Genomic DNA, 21,104 nt, shown 5'->3' with positions numbered 1-21,104 from the left:
GTTATGGTGACACTCTTTGGAAACCCTCTAGTCCATGTGGGTATATATATATCTAATTGTCCTCCATTTGTCTAAAGCAACAGAAGTGGAAAGATTCATTTTTGTCCCAGGGCATATATTATACTTATCTTTTAAAGATAATAATCTATATGTATAAAAATGGCTGTGTGTGTCTATGTATGATCCAGCATATCTCTGGAATGCCTCCAGCAATTTTAACCAAACTTGGCATACAGATGATTTACTCTCTGGAGAAAAAAATACTGTGGGGGTAAGACAGCCCTAACACCCCTTGAGGTGTGTGTTAAGATGCAGCCTGTTGTGCCTTTAAATGGCTTCTACTGTACTGCCGTAAAATGGCTTCTACTGTGCAGCGCAGTGGAGATACCATGGTAACAGCTTCATAGTATTCCACCAGGGGGCTCCCTCTAGTAAGGGGAAAAATCCAACATTAGAAATTACATTTGATCCGGAAATTCCCCCCCCCCCCAGCTATAAATAAATAGCTGGGGAATGCCAGGTTATCTGCTAGTAATTGATAAATATCAGCAAGTACAGTTAGATGAAGTACACTAGCCCAAAGTCTGACTTGGTGTATTTTCTTCTGCAGGATCAGGGTTCTTAAAAGCCATTAAGTGAGACTTTGTGGGCGATCCTTCCCTTTAATTCAATCTTATAGTTCCCTCCACATAGGTGAGCAAATTGACTGGAGAAAAATGGAAGGATCATTCTCTTTATTCATAAGGTGGTAGCCAGGGAGGAAGGGAAGTCTCACAAGTACAGGAGGTGGTGGTTTGTGGTGGTATATGATCTGCCCATTTGATAGCTGATGAATGATTTCAAAACAACACCATTACGCAAACAGCAAAATTATTTACTTGCATCATAAAGTATGGTGCAAGTATATAAGTCATGTTTGCCTGATGCCGTCATGAGGCATATATCATTTATTTATTTTTCTTACTGCAGTCCATTGGGCTAGAGGGTAATCAGAATTTGAAGGAATGGAGAGTATAGCTTCAACGTCTGGTTATCTTGAACGTAGACTGCTTGCCTGTGTGTGAATTTCTCTTGCTTTCCTTTCATCCACTGTGAGAAAGTTCTTCTGTGTAATCTTTATGCTTTGGGAACTTCTAATCCAAGGAGACCAAAAATCCAAATCGTGCAGAAGTTGAAAGATGCTAATGTGCCATTACATATCTTATAGTCGGTGTTGTTTTTAAATTTTGCTTTTCCTATGGAGAGGACAAACGGAGGCAAACCACTTACTCAACCTGCTCAGCTTACTCTCCCTTGAGGTCATATTGCCTCGTTTGCAGGCTTTGGGGTTTGAAACCTGTTTTTTTTAAATATTTATATGTATAAAAAAAACCACTTTATATCTCTACCAATGTTTATATTTGGTTGCCATCTCAAGGATCGTCCGTTTCCCCATGCATATCAGCATCCCCAAATATTTTTTCTTGATGATGGGCAGATTCTAGTCCCAGAGTAGCTGGAGGAGGACGTGTGGGGTATGGAACTTCATCATAGGAAGGGTAAGGAATTCAGCAAGCTTGGTTGAAGGTGTAGCTAACGAAGAAAGCAAATCCCAAGGTTCCTTCTGACTGTAGTACTTTGCACCCACAGGGAGCAGCCCAGGCAGCGCAACTCTCTGCCCAGAGTTTCATCTTTAGTAATACAGTTCTTTGTCCCACCAACCTGGAAGAAAGAAACAACATGGGGATCAGGTTGAGGGTGACAGTGGCATCACTAATGCCCACGGCAGTTTGTCAGACGACGGAAAAACAAAGAGGTGTACCCTTAGTAGTACAGCACTATTTCTGAGTGATCCAGAATTGGGAATTGCAGTAGAAGATGTCTGAATCAAGCCTTCTGTGAACTTTATGTCAACTTGTGCTTCCCTCCTCTCCTTACCCATTCTTGTAACTTACTTCCAGGGTGTCTCCGGACTCCCAATTTTCGGATTTCATCATACACAAAGATGAGAAGTCCAAATGGTAGAGGCACTAACCACCACTGGAATCTGGACGGGGGGGGGGGGATGACAAAAGAATGGACAAAGTTAAGCTTAAAAGCTTCAAAAGTTAGCCCGTTGAGCTGAATCTCATCTTTGAGTGAAGTGTCTTGAAGGAGACAGGAACTGAGCATCGTTCTGCAACACAAATACGGCCCCAAAGCTTTGTTTTTCAGTTTGTGATCTGTGCTTTCTCCTGCTGGGTCCCAGGAAAAAGGGGGACAGTTGCAATGTAGGGCTGTAGTGACTGCTGTCCTTGGTGCTGACCCGAGCTGCAGGAAGTTCCCTCTTCTGAGGGAACTTGCTTTTTCCCACTTAGCTAAAGGGGAGAATTGGATCAGGAGGATTAAGCTGTAGCCTTCTAGCTCTTTAACTCCTTGTTGTCTTTCCCTGTGTCTGTACTTACTGTTGTTATAAGGTGATGTGTAAATGAGCTACTCTTGCTTTGCTGAATTTAATATCTAAATGTTTGATGGGATAGGAGAAACAATAGACAATGGAAGTGCAGCTAGAGGAAAATACATGTTAGAGCAAGTTGAGTAAGGATTTCTAAGATATGAGGTGGGGTTTCCTAAAGAAACAAGAAATGGTTTGTGAAAGAGAGGCAAAATAACTAGGTTTTAAACCAGTGAAATATAGTGGTAAAGGTTGGACCAGAAATGGGGAGACCCAAATTCTAATCAACCTTCAGCTATAGAAGCTTCCTTCTATACTTTGGGCTCCCCCTCACCTCACCCCTTCTCAACCTTACCTACCTCATAGGATTATTGTTTGGGGAAAAGAATTGGAGGAATTAGAACTAGAGCCTGCCTTGAGCTCCTGTTATAAAGTGTAGATTGCAAATCAAATATATAAATACAGTTATTGATGTTTATGTATTGCAGTGGACAAATCTATATCTCTATGCTTCATCTTTTGGTTTTTTGTGTGTGATTAGTCAAGATTGTTGTGTTTTGTCTGGGATTTTTTTTGCTGAGATAGCTAATTCCTGAATAAAGGGTAAAGTGTCCGGAGAGCTGAGATTTATAGGCATGCTTAGAGTGTAGTAATATCGTACAGTGGAAAGAGAGAAGCAAGAATGTGGGAAGAGAACGTTGGCTTGCTTATTCACATTTGCCAGAGTTGCTAGGATTCTTATATGGTATAGCATTGAAAGCCATCTCTTGTAAACCACAAAGCAACACAAAACAAACTACACAAAATCATGCATCTGAGGTTTTGGGGAGACACGTTCAGAGGTGGCTGTGGGCTTTTCTAACTAACTGTGCCCTGTAGCATGTCTTCGTGAGAACTTTTTAGACGTGGTTTTGTCACGTTAGAATACCAATGGATAGAAGTTCTTACCGTATGGGCATAAAATTGAAGATATTGGGCATCCCAGGGCAATAACAGAGGAAGCAGCCCACACAGATCTGGAACACAATAGCAATCACCAAGACCTTATTTCTGAAAGAGAAAGAGATGAAAAGGGCTGGATGGAAGATGTGTGTCTGTTCTTGATTTTCTGCTTTGAATAGACCATAATTGGGTGATGGTCATTGATCATTGGCAGAACTGGATCACTCAGTGGAAAGAAGCCAATTCCAGGGTAAGAAGGCAAATATTCCTATTCTGTTGTTGAATTCCCAAAATGGTCAAGTTTAGGGAGAACTCAAATTTGATCTTGGATTGGGTTGCAATTTGTCAATTTTTCTGGGAAAGGAGCTTATTCCCTCATGTTTGATACAGATTTGCCCATCACTACCCTGTTTCCCGAAAATAAGATCTCCCCAGATAATAAGCCCAATTGGGTTTTTGAGTGCATGCGCTAAAATAAGCCCTCCCCGAAAATATTGCAACACAGCAGCAGCCATGAGGTGACCACATTCACTGCCTCCTGCACCTCAAAAATAATAAGACCTCCCTGAAACTAAGGCCATTATGGGGGTCAAAAGAAAATAAGACCCTGCCTTATTTTCGGGGAAACACAGTAACACCATTTGGTCAGGAAAACACTCCCCAACCAACACAAATTCGAAAACTAAGTATATGAGCAAGAGATCAAACAACAGATTGAATTTGTTGGGTTGGAAAAGTTAAAAAAAGATTCCAGCTGTAGTATCTATCAGCAAAGTTAAATTTTGTGCCATTTGCCTACTGGAAAAATTATTTCTAGTAAGAACCTCCTTAGAGATGTAGAATATTTGTAATCCTTCCTATTATATTATAAATAGCACTTTTCCAATATGAGTACCAGTTCTTCAATGAACCAAGTGGGTTCAAGGTAAGAGTCTAATTCAACTTTTCTTTCGATATCCAAAGTCACCACTGAATTGTTGGACAATCCTGAAGGTTCCTTCATATTAATATTTTGTTCACTGATCATATTTCTGTCAACATCTCCAAGCAACCATTGGCTACTATCCTTTTGTTCTGATGTATAGTATCGCAGCATAACAGACGTGGATTTCAAAAAACATGTTCCTAACTGTGCCAGTCTAGGAAGATCTCACTTGGAGGTGCTAGAGTGTGATCTACCTGAAGAATCCTTGCTGGAAGACAGAAAGTCGCCGTGTCTTGCGGATAAGCACATCTGCAATCTGGCACATCTCAATGCTGATGAAGAAGACAGTATAGCAAGTGTACTCTTGGTAAAGACGCTGTCCAAATGTCTGGGAATAGAAAGAAACGGTGGTGGAAAATTCAATAGATGACCCATCAGCCATCAAATAACCCCGAGAACTGCTTAAATATTTTTGAGGTTCTAAGACAATACAGAGTATTTACGTATTCTTGTATCCGTCATCAGACGTTGGCGATCATGTTGGCAATCCTATTTTTATCAACAGCTGCACGAAAAAGTGCTGCTGAGTTTTGTCCAAACCAGTCCCTGATTTACTGGTTTACTCATAGAAGAGAATATTTGCAGCTCAGGGTTGAATGGTGGCGTCCTTGATGCTCTCTGATTTTGATTGTTTTCTTGCAGACATTTTATTACCTAACTAGGCAACATCATCAATGTTAGAAGGGAGCAGGGTTTGTTCTCTATATACCAGTGGCTTGCCCTGTCAGTGATAGCAGGAGTGTTCTACCAATTCATCAGTGGTGGGTTTCAAATTTTTTTCGAACCTACTAGCTATCTCGACCCCTTCCAGTCAGGCTTCAGACCCGGTTACAGCACAGAAACCGCTTTGGTCGCATTGACCGATGATCTTTGGAGAGCCAGAGATGGAGGACATCCCTCCATCCTGGTTCTCCTTGACCTCTCAGCGGCTTTCGATACCATCGACCATGGTATCATTCTGCGACGACTGCGGGAGGTGGGAGTGGGAGGCACCGTGCTGCGGTGGTTCTCCTCCTACCTCTCGGACAGGTCGCAGTCGGTGTTAGTGGGGGGGCAGAGGTCGACCCCTAGGCCCCTAACATATGGGGTGCCTCAGGGTTCGGTCTTATCCGCCCTACTATTCAACATCTACATGAAACCGCTGGGAGAGATCATCCGCAGGCACGGGATAAGATACCATCAATATGCGGACGATACCCAGTTGTATCTGTCCGTCCCGTGCCAACTCAATGAAGCGGCAGACGTGATGAACCGAGGCCTTGAGGCCGTTATGGACTGGATGAGGGCTAACAAGCTTGTACTCAACCCAGAAAAGACCGAGTGGCTGTTGTGCTTCCCTCCCAAAGATTCGACCAATATTCCATCACTCAGGCTGGGGGGTCAAATTCTACACCCCTCAGAGAGGGTTCGCAACTTGGGAGTCCTCCTGGATCCACAGCTATCCTTTGATCACCACCTGACGGCTGTGACCAGGGGGGCATTTGCCCAGGTTCGCCTGGTGCGCCAGTTGCGGCCCTACCTGAATCGGGAGGCTCTCACAACAGTCACTCGGGCCCTTGTGACCTCTAGGCTGGAATACTGCAATGTGCTCTACATGGGGCTGCCCTTGAAGAGCATCCGGCGACTTCAGCTAGTCCAGAACGCGGCCGCGCGAGTGATCGTGGGTGCACCTCGGTTCACCCACACAACACCTATCCTCCGCGAGCTGCGCTGGCTACCTGTCGATCTCCGGGTGCGCTTCAAGGTGCTACTAGTCACCCATAAAGCCCTTCATGGTAGTGGATCTGCGTACTTGAGAGACCGCCTTCTGCCAATTACCTCCCTGCGACCAATTAGATCTCACAGATTGGGCCTCCTCCGAATTCCATCTGCCAGCCAGTGCCGGCTGGCAACTACAAGGAGGAGAGCCTTTTCAGTAGTAGCTCCGACCCTTTGGAACGAGCTCCCCGTGGAGATTCGTACCCTCACCACCGTCCAGGCCTTCCGCATAGCCCTCAAGACCTGGCTAGCCCGTCAGGCCTGGGGACAAAGATAGCCGCCCCTCCCGAATGATGAATGAATGTTGTTCATTATTTTTACTCTATGTGTGTCTACGTCATTGTTTGTATTCCCCCCTCCTGATTTTATGTAAGCCGCCCTGAGTCCCCTCAGGGAAAAGGGCGGCCTATAAATGTTAATAAACTCTCAAACTCTACTCTGTGGGTGTGGCCTCCTTTGTGGGAGTGGCTTGCCGGCCATGTGACCTGGTGGGAGTGGCTTGCCGGCCATGTGTTTTCTTTCTTTCTCTCTCTCTGCTTCCTTCCTTTTGTCTCTGTCCCTTTTTCCTTTTTTTCTTTCATCTCTCACTTTTTCTTTTTTTATTTCTTTCTTTCTTCCTTTCTCTTTCTCTCTCTCTCTGTGTGTGTGTGTGTCAGTGGTGGGTTTCAAATTTTTTTGGAGTCTCTTCTTTAGGTGTGGCCTGCTTTCCAGGTCCACTGGTGGAACCTCTTTTAACCGGTTCGGTAGATTTGACAAACTGGTTCTACCGAACTGGTGCAAACTGGTAGGAACCCACCTCTGCAATTCATGCAAACAAGCTAAAAGTAAACAATCTAATCAAGGAATCATCAAGAACAGGGATCTCCAACCTTGGTAACTTTAAGACGTGTTGACTTCTGACTCTCAGAATTTCTGGGAATTGAAGTCCACAAGTCTTAAAGTTGCCAAGGTTGGAGACCCCTGATCAAGAACACTCCCGGTTGCCAGGTTGGGTAAACAGAAGTCTTGAGTTGCAACAGTTGGAACATCAGGTTGGGAGTCAGGTTGGTCTTTCTCATCTCTACTCACCCACTCTTGGCCATAGCTGTCTTGAACGTCCTGGATGTGGTCATTCTCCCAGGCGGCTCGAAGCCCTACGCACTTCAGTGGGAACCAGCCCTCTTGCGCCATGGCGGTGAAGTAATCAACAAAGCCAGCACATGACTGGATAGCTCCTGCGAGGCAAAACAGCACAGGTTGTGTTGGGTTTCTGGTCCTGCTGCACTTCGACACCAGACTTTTAAGCCAGCGGGTTTCGGTATTTGGGTGAGCACGTTTTGACAGTGTATCGCAAGCACTTTCAGCAAATGAGCCAAAGCAAGGAGGTTGCACCATTGCGATCTCTTCCAGCTCTTAAGGATGGTCTTTATCACTGTCCTAGCTTCTTGGCGCGAGGGAATATTTATAATAACAATTTCCTGACTTCTCTGTCCTCTCAGCTATTTTTTTTTTTTTTTTAGAATAGGTCCATTGAAGTGATCCAGGAAATGGTACTCCTCAGCATTTGAAGAGATTCTTAAAAAAAAAAAAAAAAAAGAGGGCAGAAACCTCATGTTCCTTACAGGTCAATAAAATATATTGAGAACTGTAGATCAAAGCCTATCCTTGATGCCATTCACGGCTAGATCAGGCTTTCCTAACCCAACATTCTCCTGCAATCTTGGCACTCCAGTACCCATAATTCCCTACTGGTGTAGGAGATGCAATCCCCCCTGATACATCTGGTGTGGCTTTGTTTCTGTTGGATAAAGCTAATCAAAACCTATTCTAGTGAACTATCGAAAACAACAACACAAGTTCGGATGTTTATTTTAAAGTTACATTAAAAGCACATTGCTCTCTAGCAAATGCATTCTCTTTCTTTTGCTAGCTCTGATAAGCGCTAGGTGGAATCTTCTTGCATGCATACATACCAATCTGGAAATAGGAGTAGACAGCTAGTGCTTCATTGACCAGACGGTCCTGTCGAGGATTTCGGGGCTTCAGATGCATGATGTCGCTCTCAGCCCTTTCATAGGCCAGAGAAACTGAAGGGAACTATGGGGGAGGACAGAATATTTAAGCATTTGGCACACAAGAACAGCTTTAATTTCACCCTGAGTTGCTATGATGGACTGTGAAAATTTGGGACTTTTGGTGGTGGATGAAAACCATTTGGAGCAAGAGTAGGTTTTAGACCTGTAAGGTTGGATTCATACAACACACTTAACCTGATAATTGAATTTATTTGTATCATTCGGGTTTACCTTAGGCTAAATTGGTCTAGCCTGGTTACCTACCTCAAAATTAAAACTATTGAAAAACAACAACCCACCTTATTAACTCATAGATACAGCCGCTGGCTTCGCGGGTTTTGCATGTTGTGTGATTGCAACAATGATACTGCCTTAAACAAGCTGGGTTAACACGTCAGGCTAAGCCAACATGTGAGTTTTGTTTCAAAAGAAGTGACTTATGCATGGGCAAAATGGGACCCACAAAATTAAAGATGGCTTAGAGGGGTGTGTGTCTCTTATACTGCTTCCTGCAAACTTTAGTTTGGTCCTTGAGGACTTACAATATCTGTGCACAACTCGATGAAGAGGATGGTGATGCAGCCAAGGGGAAGAGGGACACTGACGGTGATGTAGATCAAGTAGGGGGTCAGCTCTGGGATGTTCTTGGTCAAGGTGTAAGCAATGGATTTCTTGAGGTTGTCAAAAATCAGGCGCCCTGGAAGGGAAACAGAGGAAAAATGCAGAACATGAATGGTTTCTTTATGTGCTGTAAGAGCCACGGTGGCGCAGTGGTTAGAATGTAGTACTGCAGTCTACTTCTGCTGCCTGCCGGCTGCCTGCAATTTAGCACTTTGAATCTCACCAGGCTCAAGGTGTATTCAGCCTTCCATCCTTCCGAAGTTGGTAAAACAGGTAAAACAAACTTGATTTCATTGCAGGCTGCATCAGGGTTATGTTTGACCTCGGGGACTGGGGTGGGCATGGCCAGCTTGATGCCACTCATGTCAGGGATGCCTGTGATGCCCTGAGTGCTCCACCAGTGAAAATGGGCTCCTGAGGTCCATTTTCGGCCATGATGGCCTCCTGCAGCCCTCCGCCAGTGAAAACGGAACTCAAAGGGAGCCATGTGGGACCCCCTCAAGCTCATGTTTTCATTGGTAGATGGCTGCAGGAGGCAGTCATCGCTGAAAATGGAGCCTGGGAGGGCCGAAAGCTCCATTTTCACTGACAGAGGCACCATGGGGCAGTCTGCTGTTTCCAGGGTGGCTCGTGGAACTGATATAAGCACCCTGTGGGCCAGATCTGGCCCGTGGGCCTTGGGTTTGACACCCCTGCAATAAAACAAGGACCCAGATTGTTGGGGGCAATAGGCTGACTCTGTAAACCGCTGAGAGAGGGCTGAAAAGCACTGTGAAGTGGTATATGGATCTAAACACTTGCTATTGTTTTAGATGTGTGAGGAGGACAACTTATCTCAGAATCTCCCTAGGAAGGGATCCTTCCAGGAACTGACCTTGCTCAACTCCGGTGACAATGGAAGCAAAGTTGTCATCCAACAAGATCATATCGGCAGCATTCTTGGCTGCATCGGATCCAGCAATGCCCATCGCGACTCCGATATCGGCTTTCTTCAGCGCCGGGGAGTCGTTCACCCCATCTCCCGTAACAGCCACAATTGCACCCTGTGGACAAGAGCGAGGCGTGTGGGACTTAGGGTTGTACGAACGGGATTCAGAACAAAGATTTGTTAATGGGCAACCCTTCTCTTTAGTATTGCCATGCTGTGTCTTTCTTCTTGGCCTTCATTCTGTAAAGATATAGTTACGGTATTTTTCCCTGTAGGAGACAATACTTTTTCTTGAAAACATTTACCTAAAAATGGAGGGGGATCTTATACACGTGGGGTGGGGGTGGGGGTGGGGGTGGGGAGCGAGAGAAGAACAGCGGTTGCGAAACTGCTGATACCTTATCTCTGCAAACTAGCCTCACGAGCGAAACTTCTGATTGCAGAGACAAGCTAACAGGTTTCCTCCAATCATGAGCCTTATGTAACTGATGTCAGCTGATGCTGCGGACATCCCGTAGCCAGTACTCAGATACGACAGGGAGCGGTAATGTCGGAGCGTTCTGAGCCCATAAAAATGTCAGATAAATAAAAAATAAGTACCAGTACCAGTAAGCGAATGTCTTACTCCGCAAAATAGAATAGAATAGAATACAATAACAGAGTTGTAAAGGGCTTTGGAGGTTTTCTAATCCAACCCCCTGCCTAGGCAGGAAACCCTATTCCATTTCAGACAAATGGCTATCCAACATCATCTTAAAAACTTCCGTGTTGGAGCATTCGCAACTTCTGGAGGCAAGTTGCTCCACTGATTAATTGTTCTAACTCTCAGGAATTTTCTTCCTAGTTCTCTCCTCGATTAGTTTCTACCCATTGCTTCTTGTTCTACCCTCAGGTGCTTTGGAGAATAGTTTGACTCTCTCTAAATGTCTTCTACCGTGTTTCCCTGAAAATAAGATAGGATCTTATTCTCCGTGGCACGACAAAACCGAGCTCGTCAAAATAGCGGTGATAGGGTTAGGTTTAGGGTTAGGTTTAGGGTTAGGTTTAGGGTGCTGAGTGCTTCGGAAGGCGCGGATTTGCCCTCCGCGATTATGTCATCGCAGTAGGGTCGCGTTTTTCCTTAGCGCTTCGAACGACGCGGATTTGCCCTCCGCACTTATGTCGGCGCAGATAAGGGCTTTGCGGTTTTGTGGTGGAACCCTTATTCTCTTTTGACCCCTGAAATAAGCATTTGGTCTTATTTTTGGGGAAGTCTTATTATTTTTGAGGTGCAGGAGGCCCCTTAACCTCAGCCCATGGATCAGCTGATCCAGAGAGTTCTGTCTCTGTTTCTGGCACATGCTTGCCAGCCCTAGCATCACTCAGCCTGCCCCTCTTTTTGTGGCTGCTACTAAGAGGAGGAGTGTGGTAGCTAGGGTTAGCGGTAGCAGCCTCCGTGAGGCTGTTCCACATGGATAGCAGATGCATGGGGGGGGGGCGTGGAGCATGTTACCTCCTTCCTCCCAGGAAATAGTGGGGACCGGCTGCGCATGCAGTTAAATATTTTAGGGAAGGGCTTATTTTCAGGGGAGGGCTTATTTTAGCGCATGCGCTCAAAAGCCTGATTCGGCTTATTACCTGGGGAGGTCTTATTTTCGGGGAAACAGGGTATTTAATGTTTAAAATATTGATTTCTGAATTTTGGGTAAGAAAAGTGTGTGTGTGTTTGTGTGTGTAGCATGGGTCCATCTTATAGATGGAAAAATACGGTAATTAGAAGCAGAACTGGTCCACCCAAAGGGAGCAGAGATTGGGTGCTGTAGGCATTTCTATATATCCCAGAGTAAAACAATTAAGTACACTTGCCCATTCAGCCAAATATATTTCACAAAGCAATTATGAAGATAATTGAAAAAAATGGCGACACTGCCTTGTATTTTCTTTGGAGGAAGGGAAGGATGCAGGCAATTACTTAATTATGGACCGTGTCCATGTAATAACATGCTTAACTTGTTTACTGGATTCATCAAAACCCATCTGGGAAGTTGAAATCAAATTATAAAGCAATCGTGATTTATGGGGGGTTACACAAATCAATTATCTTTATGATGGTCATTGGCAAGCCTTTATATGTATTAAAACCATAAGCAACCCCCCCCCCCCAAATGAGGAGGAGAATTATCAACACTTGGTATTTTGTATAAATGATATCACTGGTTCTGTAAATGTTCTGGTTTCAACAGCTGGGAAAGTAAAAAAAAGGTGTCAAATATATCTAGTTTTTTATAAGAAGTTTGGATCTTACCAATTTCTGACAGCTTTCTACAATGATGAGCTTCTGCTGTGGAGACGTGCGAGCAAAGACCATCTCTGGATGCATCTTGAGGATCTCAACCAGATCTTCACTTTCCATATCTTTCAATTGACCTCCATTGATCACACATGCCCGGGCGTCCCTAGGAACAAGAGAGAAACCCTCTTCAAGATTAGGAGGCCTCCCACTAGCACCCCAGCAATGCCATATGATTTCTTCCCTTGCACAGAATATCTTCCTTGTCCGGTGCAGCTGTCACTAAAAAAGCTCTTTAACATGCCTTGTATTAAGATGCTCTCACCGCTTATTAACCTGCTCCACGGGGATGCGGAGGCGAGCGGCGATATCTTCGACAGTTTCGCTGCCCTCTGAGATGATGCCGACACTGGCAGCGATGGCTTTGGCGGTGATTGGATGGTCTCCTGTTACCATGATCACCTGGGGGGAAAAATGGGAGGAGTGGGTGAGGATTTTTAACAGAGATTAACAGAGTTGGAAGGGACCTTGTAGGTCATCTAGTCCAAAGCCTTCCCCCACCCAAGCAGGAGACCCTACACCATTTCTGACAGATGGCAGTCCAGTCTCTTCTTGAAAGCTTCCAGTGATGAAGCTCCTACAACTTCTGAAGGCAACTTCTGTTCCATCAGTTGATTGCTCTCACTGTCAGAAAATTTCTCCTTATTTCCAGGTTGAATCTCTCATTGATCAGTTTCCATCCATTATTCCTTATCTGGCCTTCAGGTGCTTTGGAAAATAGCTTGATCCCCTCCTCTTTGTGGCAGCCCCTCAAATATTGGAAGACTGCTATCCTGTCTCCCATAGTCCTTCTTTTCAATAAACTAGGCATACCCAGTTCCTGCAATCGTTTTAGCCTCCAGTCCCCTAATCATCCTGGTTGCTCTTCTCTTCACTCTTTCTAGAGTCTCAGCATCTTTTTTTATAGTGTGGTGACCAAAAGTGGATGCAGTATTCTAGGTGTGGTCTTACCAAGGCTTTATTAAGTACCTCCCTTGATCTTGATTGCATCCCTCTGCTAATGCAATTTAGGATTGTATTGGCTTTTTTGACTGCCACCGCACACTGCTAGCTGATATTTTATTGGTTGTCCGCTAAGACTCAAAGATCACTCTCACATTTACTGCTATTAAACCTGCAACAGTTGTTTCTAAACCTATTTGTCACACTAACCCAAATATTATGGGAGCTGATGCCCAACATATCTAGAAGCTTCAGATTAGGAAAGGAGCATTCTAGGATCTTGTAAGATTTCGATGTGTTGACGTCTAGCTTTCATAGCATTACTATGGATATTTTCACAACCATTGACGTCATCAGAACTTTTGATGGACTTACCCGGATACCTGCAGTACGGCATTTCATGACGGCATCCGGCACAGTGGCTCTAGGTGGATCAATCATAGAGATAAGGCCTGCAAAGCATAGCCCACTAGTGGGGAAATTTGTTTCATCGCTGTCAAAGTGGTAGCCACGGGGGAACTCATTCTGGGGAAGGTAGAGGTGACAGAAACCTGTGGACAAGAGGGAAGCATTGTGAGACCTACTTCATAAGCCCATAAATCAAGCTACTTATTCAACTATCAATACAACTCCATCTTCACTTAGCCCACTGTGCTCAAACTTGGCATTTGGTGCTTCACTTCATATTTCAGGTTTCTCACAATCCCAAGTAGTTGATACTGTTGAGGGTGTTGATGGATACTTGGGCAGTTGTCATACACAGGATGAAGCTCAAGAAGCTTTCAGGCATTATTTAAATTTCCAGAATGTTGCTCATGTAAAATACCTTTGAGAAATTGTTGGAGAGGTTCAGTGGTGGCTCCATGCTGCTCACAAGAGCATAATTGCTACCTGGAAGGGTCCAACAGGTCAGTAAAGGAGAAGGTCCAGAAAAGAGGGCCTTTTGTTGAGGTTCTTCTCAAAGATAAAACTAGCCTACCGGTAGGGAGTTGTAGAGATTTTCATTTAAAAAAAAAATACTTAATGAAAACTTCAATCATTGATTATTTCTTACCCAGCACACGCTCGCCCAGTCCACCAAGGTCCATATAAGCTGTTTGGAACGCTTCCCTCCATTGCTCGTCAAGGGCCAACTCCTGGCCCTTAATCATAATGGTGGAGCAGCGTTCCAGGATCCTCTCGGGAGCACCTTTCATCACCAGCAGATGGCGCTGGTCTCTGGGATCGTCAAGCTCATGGACAGACAGCTGAAAGTAAGGGAAGACCATAGAGTCCATGAGATTTGTTCTTAGCTATTGTGCAGCTTTCTAGCTTCTTGGATAGTGGCAATGAACTAAGCAGGAAGGAATGGAGTCTGGCTTTAAATGCCAGATTCATTCGGTACTATTTGAATCAGAGTTCCTTTTGGTGGCCCTTGCTGAACTTCTTGGAAACCAGGGGATAGAAAGTCACCTGGAATTTGTTGGTGGAGTTGAAGGGAACCTCACAGACTTTCTTGTAGCGTTCCCGGTACTCCATGACGTTGCCGAGGGTGATTTCAGAGAACTTCAGTAGGGCTGTCTCTGAAGCATCTCCAATCACAATACGCTGGGATTGAAAAGGGAGAGAAAACAGAGAAACAGGATCAGCACCGTTGACGTGCTGGCTGAATTTGCATTTATACTGGATCAACATTTATCAACTTTGGCTGCTTTAAGATGAGTGGACTTCAACTCACAACATTCCTCAGAAGTCAAGATGGTTAAAATGAGATTTGGGTAGCTGGTGCAGAAGAAACTTTTCTAGGTTTTTGATTGCCCCAAACTTGGGTTTGACTTGAACAGCTGACCCAACCTCACTGCTTTTCAAGTGTGTTTCATGATAAGCCTTATCTTCTGACCTTAACTGGTTTGGTTGAGGATGCGAGGAGTTGCAACTGAATGCCTATTGTGGACAAAACCTCAAGCGGTTATGCCATGCTGGGCAGTGTTTCTCAAATTTGGCCACTTTAAGACATGCTGGTTGGGGAATTCTGGGAGCCAAAGTCCACATGTCTTAAAGTGCCAAGTTTCAAAAAATTGGCTTAAAGTCTTCTCCATCAACTTTGCTTGTCAGAGATTTGCAAAAGGAGATCACATGACCTCCGGGACCGGTTGCAACGGGGCCTGGGGTCCACCACATGAATGTGCGGAGTGCGTGCATGAGTCTTTACCTCTTTTGACACCTCCGCGAGCCTCCACGACACTGAAGCTGCTTGGCAGAGCATCACACAGGCGCCATGCGCTCCATGCACAGAAGCACCAAAGAGCTCAAATACAGATAAGGAGCTTGGGTGGGCACTCCAGAGTACGGTACCTGGTGCTCCCAGCAGGAACCAGTATACTTGTACCAGAGCGTACCGCCTACAACCCACCACTGTCCGGGACACTGCAACTGTCATAAATACGAGTCAGTGGCCAAGTGGGTGGATTTTGATCACGTGACCACAAGGATGTTGCAACAGTCTTCTAAGGGTGAAAAATGGTGGCAAGTCACTTTTTTCAGTACCATTGTAACTTTGAATGGTCACTAAATGAACTGTTGTGGATCACCGGTATATGATTACTCTTTTGTCATGTTCTCATTATACCAGTGGTGGGCTGCAGTTACATTCACAAGTGGTTCACTGGTTGTGAGTGCGCACTCACGCCCGCTAGCTTTGCTTCCACATACCCCTTTGGGAGTGAAACGGAGCTTCAGAGAAGCAGGTAATCAGCTCAGGCAACTAAGGTAAGTAAAGCAGGGGCTGTGCGAAACTCACCTGGCAAGGAGGTCGGAGGGAATGAGCCAGAAAGTTAGCTATAAATGGATAGCTTAGCACAAGGGCAGGTGTGCGGACCCAGCCAGCCAGTGGTGGGATTCAATTTTTTTACTATGGGTTCTGTGGGCGAGGCTTGGTGGGTATGGCATGCCTTGGTGGGCGTGGCAAGAGAAAGATACTGCAAAATCCCCATTCCCTCCCGATCAGCTGGGACTCTGGAGGCAGAGAATAGATGGGGGCGAGGCCAGCCAGAGGTGGTATTTACCGGTTTTCCAAACTACTTAATTCCAGGTTGCTTCTCTCTTTGATTAGTCTCCAACCATTGTTTCTTATTTTCTACTCTTCTTGTTTTCTTTTCCTCTCTCCTTCTGCCTTTACACTTGCTTATTTTTAAATTTGTTCTTCTCATGCATGTTTTGACATGGGTCTCCTTGCGGTGGTGGGATTCAAATTTTTTTTACTACTAGTTCTGTGGGCATGGCTTGGTGGGCATGGCATGGCTAGGTGGGCATGGCAGAGGAAGGATACTATAACATCTCTATTCCCAACCCACTCCAGGGGAAGGTGACTGCAAAATCCCCATTCCCTCCTGATCAGCTGGGACTGGGGAGGCAGAGAATAGATGGGGGCAGGGCCAGCCAGAGGTGGCATTTGCCGGTTCTCCGAACTACTCAAAATTTCCACTACCGATTCTCCAGAACTGGTCAGAACCTGCTGAATACCACCTCTGCAGCCAGCGATCAAAGCTAAGGGTTCTCCCTGAACCCGCGCGATCACGCAGGAGCCCACCACTGCACCATACGCTAAATAAATAAATAATGATCCCTACGAATGCTTCTTACCCGTGGCACAGGTACACCATCCTGTCCCGATTTGAAAGAAGCCCGGTTGCAAAGGCTCACCACTTTACACAGAGCTCGCCAGGTCTCCGAGGACTGATCAAAAGTTTGCCCTGTAAAGCAAAATGAGAAGCAATGAGCAGATTTTCTGCCCTGTAAGCTTAGGGTGGGCAGCCTGGTGCCCATTGTGACCCACTGCCCCTCTGCTTGTTGCTAGGCTTGCAAATACCTGACTGGTCTTCTGTAGTGTCCGCTGTGTGGATTTGGTTGTCGAACCAAAGGTGTGAGACCGTCATTCGATTCTGGGTGAGCGTCCCAGGTTTTATCCGAGCAGATGACCGATGTAGAGCCCAGTGTTTCAACAGCTTCCAGATTCTTGACCACACAGTTTTTCCTGGCCAGTCGCTTGGCTGTGAGGGACAGACAGACCTATCCAAGGAGGATGGGAGGGAGGTGGGGTGAGGAGGGGGATAGGAAACAAGTGAGGTCCAATCTTTGGAACTTGGGATAACTAAAGTCAACTGAGGTTGAGTGCATGAAGCCATTGGTTCAAGACTGACCCTATTCCCAATCTTATGCTTCTAGGTGGCTGGAAGATATGGGAAAAATAGTCCCAAGGGCACTTTCTCAGCAGGCAGCTGGACTTCTTTTGTTTTTTCTTTTGAAAACCTTTCACTTCTCATCCAAGAAGCTTCTTCAGCTCTGACAAGATAGTGGGGAATGGAAGGATTTATATTCTATGCAGACAGCTGGTCATTTGCATCCTTTTAGGGGGTTGTTGAAACACTTGGAAGTTTATCTGTGTCCTTACAGGGTATGTCTGCAAGGAATGTAAATCCTTCCATTCCCCACTATCCTGTCAGAGCTGAAGAAGCTTCTTGGATGAGAAGTGAAAGGTCTTTAAAAGAAGGAAAAAAAACAAAGTCCAGTTGCCTCCTGAAAAAGCACCTTTGGGACAACCATGACCTGGATGACTGAGAATCTCTACAGACTTATGGGGAAAGTAGTGCAGAATATCTGAAGGACACCATGTTGGGTAGGATAATTTAGATCGTTCCTGTCTGTTCGGTTGGGTGATAAGTCTTTGAACTGTGGAAGATGTTTTGTTAGTTAAGAATGCTGCCTGGTGAAGGTGTCTATGGAGATTCTCAGTCATCTCCAGATTGTGGTTGCCCCAAAGGTGCTTTTTCAAAAGGCAACTGGACTTTGCTTTTCCTTGAAGATGTTTTGCTTCTCACCCAAGAAGTCTTTTCACTTCGGATGGAAGGGTGGAGAATGGAAGGATTTATATTTCTTGCTGCCATCTGGCCGTTAGCACTCTTCCTTCAGCAGAGGGGGAGGGCAGTGATGAAATTCAATTTTTTTTACTACTGTTGCTGTGGGCATGGTGTGGCTTGGTGGGCGTGGCTTGGTGGGCATGGCAGGGAAAGGATCGGGTGGGTTGCTAATCCCGTTCCAACCGGTTCGGTTGGAACGGGGCCGGCGGCGTCCTCGTGCACGCGCACAGTTCACGCATGCGTCTTAGCTCCTGCGCGATGCTCCAGCCGCTCGCGGAGACTCGCGCAGGCGCTGTATGTGCCATCCAGCTGCTCGCGGAGAATCGCGCAGGTGCTGTATGTGCCATGCGCCTGCGTGGAAGCGCAGAAGCCTTCAAAGACCGGTAAGGAGGGCGGGCGGGTGGGCCCTTCGCCGTTCCCGGAAGTTACTTACTTCCGCGTTCGCTGACCAGCCGGTTCGCAGCAACCGCCGTGAACCGGTTGAAACCCACCCCTGGAAAGGATACTGAAAAATCTCCATTCCGACCCCACTCCAGGGGAAGGATACTGAAAAATACCCATTTCCATCCCACTTTGGGTCCAGTCAAAGGTGGCATTTGCCTGTTCTCCAAACTACTCAGAATTTCTGCTACTGGTTCTCCAGAACCTGCTGGATTTCACCCCTGGGGGAGGGGTACGACGCCATCTCCTGTTTACAACAAAGTCCAAGAAGGTTCCACACCCACTGGCATTATTTGGGTGACCCTGAGGGCACAGATAAACCTCCAAACAAAGTCCCTTTGAAAAAGCACCTTTGGGACTTGCTGGTGGAGACGCCAAGGAGTACTTCCTTCATACCAAGCAACAAGTGAAGATGTTGTGGACAGAACAGGGGGAAAGTATTCAGAAAGATCTCAAACTGCTTATGTTGCGATACTTACTGTGACAGTTGCTAGGAGGCCCTCGGGGACATAAGCCACCACAATTGCCATGAAAAAGACCATCGCCTTGAGGAAGGGGTAACCGATCACCATGGCGACAACAAAGAAGGTGAAACCAAAGAAAATGGCCAAGCCAGCTATGATGTCCACAAAATGTTCAATCTCAATAGCAATGGGTGTCTTCTCATTCTCCACTCCTGAAGCCAAGCTGGCGATGCGCCCAATGATGGTGCGGTCCCCGGTGTTAATGATAATACCAGTGGCAGTTCCTGAAAAAGAAGAAGGGAAGAGCTAGATGCTGCTAGAGCAGTGTTTCTCAACCTTGGCAATTTGAAGATGTCTTCAAATTGCCAAGCATTCGCTGGCTGGGGAATTCTGGGAGTTGAAGTCCGGACATCTTCAAGTTGCCAAGGTTGAAAAACACTGTGCTAGAGGACAACCAATCTCTTCAACCCCCCCCCCCCCCCGTGGCGGCATTCAAATAATTTAACAACCGGTCCTCTGCCATAATGATTTCTTCCAACAACCAGTTCACCAAACTGCTTAGAAAGTTACCAACCGGTTCCCCCGAAGTGGTGCGAACTGGCTGAATCCCACCACTGCTCCCCCTCCCAAAAACAGTGCTTCCTACCTTCTAAGCACATAGTTGAGAAGAAGGCGATGTTCCTTGTTTCTAAGGGGCTCTCATGGGTGCATTCTGGGGTACGGTTTTGAGGTTCAGATTCCCCTGTCAAAGATGAATTATCCACCTAGAATAAAGGAGGGAGAAAGAAAGAAAGAAAGAAAGAAAGAAAGAAAGAAAGAAAGAAAGAAAGAAAGAAAGAAAGAAAGAAAGAAGTTTTCTATGTGAACTGTGCCATCCATGAAACTTTGTAGGCACAACTCTTGGTATGGAGATAACAGCCCATGGCTGGACAATTTTCAACTCTGAAATTTACATTGTGCATTTTCTTTCTTACATTATTAAAATAATGCGCAGAAGATGGGAACATGTTTCTCTCCCCATAGATTGTTTTCCGGATCGGAGACATTTCTGCATTTTGGATTGATCTGAATAACTAAATCAGTGTTTCCTGATCTTAGTAACTTCCAGGTACGTAGACTTCCAATTTTCCGTAATTCTCATTCAAGGCCATCCTGGCTGTGGAATTCTGGGATTCAAAGTCAACAAAGCTGGAGTATTTACTTAGAAATCAATATGGAACTGCTACTGAAGGACAGAATGGATAGTCTGACTGTAAATTGCATGCTTCGTAATAGAATGGTGACTTGAGCGTGGATCTACCAAGTCCTAACTCTAGTCACTTCATTATTTAGACCAAAACTACATATTACACAGTGACCTAGAGGCTGTCTGAAGCACTTCCTTCCTCTACGTGAAATTAGGAGTGGACACGTCCTTCAGTCACTTCTGCATTTCGATTGCAACTATACTATTGAAATAGTAATGCACAGAGAGATCACACAAAGAATGTGCAATTAACTCACTAGTTTTGACTAGACTAGACTAGAGCTGGAAGGGACCTTGGAGGTCTTCTAGTCCAGCCCTGTGCTCAAGCAGGAGAACCTATACTATTTCAGATAAATGGCTGTCTAGTTTCTTCTTAAAAACATCCACTGATGCAGCGCCCACGATTTCTGAAGGCAAGCTATTCCATTGGTTAATTGGCCTCACTGTTAGAAAGTTTCTCCTTAATTCCAGGATGCTTCTCTCTTTGATTAGCTTCCAACCATTGTTTCTTGTCCTGCCGTCTGGTACTTTGGAGAATAATTTGACCCTCTCTTCTTTGTGGCAGATCCCCAAATACTGGAATACTGCCACCATGTCACCCTAAGTCCTCCTTTTCTCTAGACTAGACAGAGCCAAATCCTGCAGCCGTTCTTCCTATGTTTTAGTCTCCAGGCCTATGATCATCTTAGTTGCTCTTCTCTGCACTTTTTCCAAAGTCTCAACATCTTTTTTTTTTTTTGTAGTATGGTGACCAAAATCGGTTGCAGTATTCCTGGTGGGGTCTTACTAGGGTTTTATAAAGTGGTACTTATACTTCACGGGATCTTGATTCTATGACTCTGTTTATACAACCCAGGATTGTATTAGCTTGTTTGGCCGCTGCTGAACACGGTTCCACCACAAATCCGCGGTAGACTAAAGCGCGCTCGACGAAAGCGCGTACGTGACGTCATCACAGCGCGACGAAAACGGCACGCTGTGAGCGGTAAATTTAAAATTAACGCATAAACCTTACCCTAACCCCCCAAACCTAACCCTAAACCTAACCCTTAACCTAACCCTAAACCTAACGCTAACCCTTAACCT

General features: G+C 45.5%; 1 protein-coding gene across 1 annotated transcript; it reads right to left on the bottom strand.

Moving 5' to 3' along the window:
• Positions 1-462: 462 nt before the first annotated feature.
• Positions 463-19,884, bottom strand: LOC116515993 (potassium-transporting ATPase alpha chain 1-like). Its single transcript, XM_032228335.1, is given in 19 exon segments — positions 463-1,701; positions 1,935-2,026; positions 3,362-3,463; positions 4,535-4,668; positions 7,167-7,312; positions 8,051-8,174; positions 8,695-8,849; positions 9,648-9,816; positions 11,986-12,136; positions 12,296-12,432; positions 13,348-13,523; positions 14,027-14,219; positions 14,425-14,559; positions 16,594-16,703; positions 16,820-16,907; positions 16,909-17,019; positions 18,788-19,056; positions 19,419-19,536; positions 19,747-19,884. Coding segments are annotated over 19 exon segments (2,511 nt in total). The 5' UTR covers positions 19,819-19,884; the 3' UTR covers positions 463-1,672.
• Between the last annotated feature and the right edge of the window lie 1,220 nt (positions 19,885-21,104).

Source organism: Thamnophis elegans, chromosome 12 (assembly GCF_009769535.1).
Source record: "Thamnophis elegans isolate rThaEle1 chromosome 12, rThaEle1.pri, whole genome shotgun sequence".
Classification (NCBI taxonomy): Eukaryota; Metazoa; Chordata; class Lepidosauria; order Squamata; family Colubridae; genus Thamnophis; species Thamnophis elegans.
Note: the sequence above shows the minus strand (reverse complement) of the source record. Positions and strands in the feature narration are given on the sequence as shown.